This window comes from Nicotiana tomentosiformis, chromosome 8, assembly GCF_000390325.3.
Source record: "Nicotiana tomentosiformis chromosome 8, ASM39032v3, whole genome shotgun sequence".
Classification (NCBI taxonomy): Eukaryota; Viridiplantae; Streptophyta; class Magnoliopsida; order Solanales; family Solanaceae; genus Nicotiana; species Nicotiana tomentosiformis.
The window spans coordinates 14,177,565-14,185,039 of record NC_090819.1 but is presented as its reverse complement, the minus strand read 5'-3'; the positions used below and the strand labels follow the sequence as shown (position 1 = coordinate 14,185,039).

General features: G+C 36.2%; 1 protein-coding gene across 1 annotated transcript; it reads right to left on the bottom strand.

The window, feature by feature from the left end:
* Nucleotides 1–3,386: 3,386 nt before the first annotated feature.
* On the bottom strand, nucleotides 3,387–4,044 carry LOC104093373 (histone H3.2). Its single transcript, XM_009599102.4, has one exon. The coding sequence runs from the start codon at nucleotides 3,957–3,959 to the stop codon at nucleotides 3,549–3,551; it is 411 nt and encodes a 136-aa protein (XP_009597397.1). The 5' UTR covers nucleotides 3,960–4,044; the 3' UTR covers nucleotides 3,387–3,548.
* Between the last annotated feature and the right edge of the window lie 3,431 nt (nucleotides 4,045–7,475).

The window sequence follows — 7,475 nt, the reverse complement described above, 5'->3', positions numbered from 1 at the left end:
AAGAGGCAGTCAATAGTGAAATAGAATCCATATTGAACAACCATACATGGGAATTGGTTGATCTTCCTCCTGGAAATAAACCTTTGGGTTCTAAATGGATTTTTAAGAGAAAAATCAAAGATGATGGCACTATTGATAAATTCAAGGCAAGGCTCGTAGTCAAAGGGTATAGACAACGAGAAGGTCTAGACTACTTTGATACATACTCTCCAGTTACAAGAATTACGTCCATACGGATGTTAGTAGCATTAGCTGCAGTGTATGGTCTTGAAATTCATCAAATGGATGTTAAGACGGCCTTCTTAAATGGAGAGTTGGAGGAAGAAATTTACATGGAACAACCTGAAGGGTTTGTGGTTTCAGGTAAAGAAAAGAAGGTATGTAGACTTGTTAAGTCTCTTTACGGACTAAAACAAGCACCCAAACAATGGCATGCGAAATTTGACCAAACAATGTTGTCAAATGGTTTTAAGATAAATGAATGTGATAAATGTGTGTACATTAAAAATATTCCAAATCACATAGTCATTGTTTGCCTATATGTGGATGATATGCTGATAATGAGTAATGACATTGCCAACATAAATGCTACTAAGTGTATGCTCAATAGCAAGTTTGATATGAAAGACTTGGGAGTTGCTGATTTAATTCTGGAAATTAAGATCCATAAGACTCCTCAAGATCTGGCATTGTCACAATCTCATTATATTAAGACAGTACTTGAAAAATTCAAGCACTTGGGCTTTAAAGTTGCAAAGACTCTAATTGACGTAAATCTTGCATTAGCAAAGAACAAAGGCCAAAGCATATCACAATTGGATTATGCTCGTGTGTTGGGATGCTTAATGTATATCATGAATTGTACACGACCAAATATAGCTTGTGCTATAAGTAAACTGAGTCGATATACGAGCAATCCAGGCCAATCTCATTGGATGGCAATGAAACGAGTTTTGGGATATTTAGAACATACCCAGAACTTTGAATTGCACTACAGTAATTTCCCTGCGGTGATTGAGGGATACTGTGATGCAAATTGGATCACCGGTTCAACTGATTCTAAGTCCACGAGTGGATATGTATTCACTATTGGTGGAGGAGCGGTATCTTGGAAGTCGTCCAAACAAACATGTATTGCCCGCTCTACAATGGAGGCTGAATTCATAGCCTTAGATAAAGCCGGTGAAGAAGCTGAATGGCTCCGGAATTTCTTGGAAGACATTCCATTTTGGCCCAAACCGTTGGCACCAATATGCATACATTGTGATAGTCAAGCGGCAATTGGAAGGGCTGGGAGCATTATGTATAACGGTAAATCTCGTCATATACGACGAAGACATAAAACCGTTAGGCAATTACTCTCTAGAGGAATTATCACGATTGACTATGTAAAGTCAAGTGATAATGTGTCGGATCCACTTACAAAAGGCCTAACTAGAGAGGTAGTTGAGAAATCATCAAGGGGAATGGGGCTATGGCCGAGAACAAGTCATTGTGGCGGTAACTCTACCTAGAAGACTGGAGATCCCAAGATCTAGGTTCAAGGAGATCAAACAAAGTCATTAATGACGGTTCAACATTGTCAAATAAAATTTTAGTCCGTTCTCGTGATGAGACAATATTCAGTACCAAGGATAAAGCATTAAAGCTTTTTAATGATTTCTAAATTTGATACGGGGTATATCAAATAGTGTATCTACAGGATGACACGTTTAGGAATCACCTATGTAAGTGTGAAGTGTGAGCCGCTTCAAGGAGAACTTTGTAAGGCCAGTTCTCTACGCACTTATGAAACCAGGCGGTGTTCATAGCTGAAACGAACACAACAATGAGAACCAAAGACGGTTAAGGGTTGATTGTGTGACTTATGGTTGTCTAGGTATACACCAAAGATCGACGGTTCAAAGATATCAAATCTACCGATTAACCGAGTATATCCGACATAAGTTTACTACGGAAAGTTCAAAGGGAAACCTACTTATCCAGATGCGATTAATCCTTGCTTGTAAATCACACAGTTTTTTCATGCATACTTCCATGATATAGCCATTCCCCATTCATGTGGGGGATTGTTGAGGTTTTAATTTTTAAAATGAAATAGTCTTAAAATGAGGGTAAATGAAAAATGGAGGGAAAATGAAATTTTGAGTAAAATTTTAACTTTTTCCCTCTTGACAATGAGACATTGTCCCCATATTGGAAGAGGAAAAGATTTTTGGTGGGTATATATATAATTGCTCTTCTTGTAGCTCTTAAAGAGTTAAGAAGAAAGCAAGTCTCGCGCCGTCGTTGTCGTCGCTCGCTCGGCTCGGCTTCGGCTACGGCTACGGCTTCGAATTTGGATTTGGATTTGGATTTGGATTTGGTCAAATGATCGATTGATTGATTAATTTTTTGGACCAAATTTATTTGTTAATAGTAAATATTAACGTAAGATTATCCGCATTTGTAACGGATATTTTTCAATCCGTGTATTGACCATTTGGCAGCCGCCTAATGCTCTTCCCACCATGAATGTGCTTGCTCCACAAACATGAATGTGCTTGCTCCACAAACAAGCTAATGCTTGCTCCACCATGGAGGGTGGACGTTTGGTCTTCTTCAACACTGGCTGCTATATATATGTGCAGCAGATGTTGAAGAAAGACACTCAACACACAAATTGAAATCCTGAAATCGCTCAACAAATTTGGCTATACATTGCACTCCTTCCTCTCAGCATTTCCATACGATTTTCTGAGTTTCAACTCCTTCGTTCTGCATTGTTTTAACTTCAAACAAAGCAATTGTAAGTGTGATATGCTACCGAACTTTGTGTTCGCTGAAACACTGGGGTTTGAAGTACCGCTACACTAATGTATGATTCGTTCTATCCTGGGAGGAAATAATCCATTACACTGGGTACTAGGAGGGGATTAAATTCCTTAAGAAAACACTGTGAATTCAGTGGGCTCGAATTAATTATTGTTTCATTACGCTAACTTATAAGATACACACACAGAAGGGGGGGATAAAATTGAAAAAACACGGTATATATATACACACAATTGAAAAGGGCAATGTATAAACGAGAGAAATATATAAAATTGAAAAAGGCAATGTATAAACGAGATATATAAAATTGAAAAGGGCAATGTATAAACGAGAGAGAAATATATAAAATTGAAAAGGGCAATGTATAAACGAGAGAGAGAAATATATATAATTGAAATTAGCAATGTATAAACGAGAGAGAGAGAGAGAGTTGAAAAGAGGCAATGTATAAACGAGAGAGATATAGAGATAAAATTGAAAAAGCAATGTGAAAACGAGAGAGATAAAGTTGAAAAGGCATTGTATAAATGAGAGAGGGGGAGAGGGGGGGAGAGGGAGAAAGAGAGATATAATTTGAATAAAATAGTACTGAGATTTCATTAAAATGCACTTGATTCAACTACATAGCCAGAACTGAGAAAGTTCTACACCAAAACACAAAAGGCTCAAAACCCTAAACAAACAACCCACTATATACCCAAAAACTAACAAAAACCCACCAGAGCAATCCCAATTTAAGCTCTCTCACCCCTAATTCTTCTGGCAAGCTGAATGTCTTTTGGCATAATGGTAACTCTCTTAGCGTGGATAGCACAAAGGTTAGTATCCTCGAACAAACCAACAAGATAAGCTTCAGCCGCCTCTTGAAGCGCCGCAACAGCAGAGCTCTGGAACCTCAGATCGGTCTTAAAATCCTGAGCTATCTCACGAACCAAACGCTGAAATGGAAGTTTTCGGATTAGGAGCTCAGTCGATTTCTGGTACTTTCTAATTTCACGAAGTGCAACAGTTCCGGGCCTGAATCTGTGTGGCTTCTTCACTCCTCCGGTCGCCGGAGCCGATTTCCGAGCAGCTTTTGTAGCTAACTGCTTCCTTGGTGCTTTGCCACCAGTTGACTTACGTGCAGTTTGCTTGGTACGAGCCATTTCGAGAATTCAGAGAATTTGGGGAATTTAGGGTTTTCTGCTTTGAGATTTTGGATTACAGATTGAGTGTGGAATTTGAGTAGGTAGCGGGAGAGAATTTATAAGAGGGGGATTGAAAATTTTGAGCGGGAGGGAGGCCTTTGATCTGTTGGAAATGTAAGTGTCGCGGATCGATGACGTGGAAGATAGGGAGGTGATCGTGGGCGTTGGATTTGAATGAGGATGGTGTTTAATCAACGGTTCCGATTGATTTGAAGGGGGTGCGAGTTGCGGATCGATGACGTGGTACGTATTGTGCTTCTTTTTCAATCGGACGGTTTAGATTGATCTAAGAAGAGATTTCTGGATCGATGACGTGGAAGGATCATCTGATCTACTATGTTTTACACAAAGCAAAAGGCAGTAAATAGAGGAGTAAAAACCATTTTGAAATAGATTTTGGCTATTTTTTTTAAAAAAAAAATTAAAAATATTGTTTGTTTATGAAATATGATCATGTTTAGGATAGTTTTGAGTGAAAATATTTCGTTGACTCATATAACTTTTAACTTTTTTTCAAATAAAATACATGATCAAACAACAACTTCAACTTTCAACGCCAGCGTAGTATCTTCAACGTAATGTAACATTATGCATAATAATGTTATATGAGTCTAAACGCCAGCGTAGTATCTTCAACGTAATGTAATATCTAATTTGGAAAAAGGTTGGGTACCTAGATAATTTAAGGGAAAGATCGATTAAAAATATATAATAACTCGTGTTAAAATTCTTATTCTGAAATATCTCTAACCTTTAAACTTTGGTGGTGCACAACATATATATCTCATTTGTTCATATCTTCTTTTAATATTCACTCGCATTTACCAATTAAGTGAAAAGCATCTTCGTTTTGGACTAATCAAGTGAAAAACATCTCCATTAATTACATCATTTAATCAATCATAGTCAAGTGAGAAAAATTTATATACAAGTATATATTATGTATTTTATAATTTAATGTAAACATTCCATACATAAGTAAAAAGAACCTCTAAAGAAATGAGGGCTTTTATTGTGCCGTCATTTCAAATCTATGGCTGATTTCATTACTTATTAATTGTACGCATAGAATATTTACAACAAATCAATAGATGCATGTAGCAGCGGAGCCACTTTATGTTAAGTGGTGTTAATTGCCATCCCTTCGCCGAAAATATATAATGTTTAGCAAGGTCAAAATTTTTATTTTATGTATACAAGTATGTTGAATCTCTCTTTTCTTGTGTGTGTTTACTTATTATATTTTGATTCAAAGTTCTAATTCCGTCACTAGATGCAGGCAGAGGCGGATCCAGAATTTCAAGAGGATGAGTGCACTGTTGTAAAGAGGTGCATCTTGAATTTACATTTGACGGGTTTAACTTTAGTCTCTTACCATGAACCCACTACACTTTTGAAATTATAAGTTCAAAATTATATTCTTTTTGAAATTTTAGTAATTTTCACATATATTTATACTTCATGCTGAAAACAAGACCGTTCGGAGTGAGATTTTAACCGTCAATTTCACTTGTAAGTGTACACCGAATAATAATTACGCCATAAGAGTCTTTGAGCATGGATGCACATATATATATTTAAGTAATTTTGAATAAATATAACATTATTATGCATGATTTAAGGAAAGGAGTATGGGTTCACGCTAACCCATACTCCTCGAGTTGGATACGCACATGGATGCATGATATTTGTTTACACATAGGCTTTTCTCGCTTAACTATAGTTAATTGATATATAGTTTTTACTTTATTAAATCACTTAACTATGGTAAATTGATATAATTTAGTAAGTTTTTATTAGTTGTTACGAATCCTAAACAAATTCAATTTTTAAAGGTGTTAATGTGAAGGAATTCGCCGATGAAGGTGTGAAGTGGTTGGGAAGGGAACAAAGTTGAAACAGTCAATGGTGTTCTATAGCGCTAATCCAACTTACCAACCTTACACTTTACACCTCAAACAAAATGAAATGAAACAAAATGCGCCCCAATTTGGATATCAATATCCCAAAAAACATGTTGAAGTATGTTTTTTTATTTAATAAATAGACTTTGTTCTTCGAAGTTGACATGGAAAAATGTGATAAAAGAGAGAAAAGATATGATTAGAATTTGGTATTTGTCGCTGAGACTTAAAAGGCAAGTTTTACTTAAAAGGCAAGTTTTACAAGGTTATAGTTAGACCGCTATGCTGTATGAAGCAGAGTGTTAGCCTGTTAAGAATTCTCATGTCCAGAAGATAAAAGTAATTGAGATGAGGACGTTAAGGTGAATGTGTGGGCATACCAAGTTGGATAAGATTAGTAATGAAGTTATTTGGGGTAAGGTGGGAGTAGCCCCTGTGGAGGATGATATGCGGGGAAGTGAGGTTGAAATGGTTCGGACATGTTAAGAGGAGAAGTATAGAAGCCCCAACCAGAAGGTGGGAGAGGTTAGCCTTAATGGGTATTAGGAGGGGTAGAGGTAGCCCTAAGAAGTCTTGGGGAGAGATTATTAGGCGGGACACGATGCAGCTGCAACTGATTGAGGACATGACCCTTAATAGGAGGGGGTGTAGGTCGAAGATTAGGGTAGAAGGCTAGTAGATAATTGAGCGTTTCTCATTGTTTTACCCAGTTCGTTAGCATTAGTGTTAGTATGATATCATTTTATTCATTAGCTTTTACTACCTATAGTTTAACTATTTTCTTGACTTCATTTTTTTTTTTAATTTTGTTGTTATTCCTACTTGTGCCTCCACTTTTTTTTTCTCTTCTTTCAGCCGAAGATATATCAGAAATAACCTCTTTGCCCTTCCAAGCTAGAGGTAAGGCTGCGTACATCTTACCCCTATTCGCATCCCACTTGTAAAAAAAATTACTGGTTTTGTTGTTGTTGTATGTATTGGCCATATGAAAAATGAGAATATTAAGAACTGAACAATGCGACTTCTAAGAACTTATAAATATTTTTGGTTGGCTCTGTTCCAAAGCAAATAATATTACAACAACAATAACAATAACACGCCCAGCGAAATTTTATAAGTAGGGATGTAGAAAGAATAGTGTATATGCAGCCTTACCCCTATATTTGTGCAGATGAATAGATTGTTTTCAGTAGACTCTTAACTCAAGGACAAAACAGATAATACTACACTATATTAAAATATTTTTGAGTTGATTTATAGCCCGTTTGGCCAAGCTGGAAAAAATAGTTTATTTTGAGAAGTACTTTTTTTCAAAAGTACTTTTGGCGAGAAATAATTTGTGTTTGACTAATTAATTTAAAAAATATTCTTAAGCAGCAATTAGTGTTTTGCCAAACTTTTAAAAAGTGCTTCTAAGTGTATTTTTCTCAAAAGTGCTTCTGGTAAGAAACTATTTTTTTTCTGTTTTTACAAAACTACTTCTCTTCTCCTCATAAGTACTTTTTTTCTCCTAAAAGTTTGGCCAAACACTTCAAATTTGAATTTTTTTTTTTTTGGGAGAAAGGTACTT

What these genes read in the sequence shown, in the direction of transcription:
- LOC104093373 (XM_009599102.4), bottom strand. Translation starts at nt 3,959, where the DNA reads ATGGCTCGTACCAAGCAAACTGCACGTAAGTCAACTGGTGGCAAAGCA.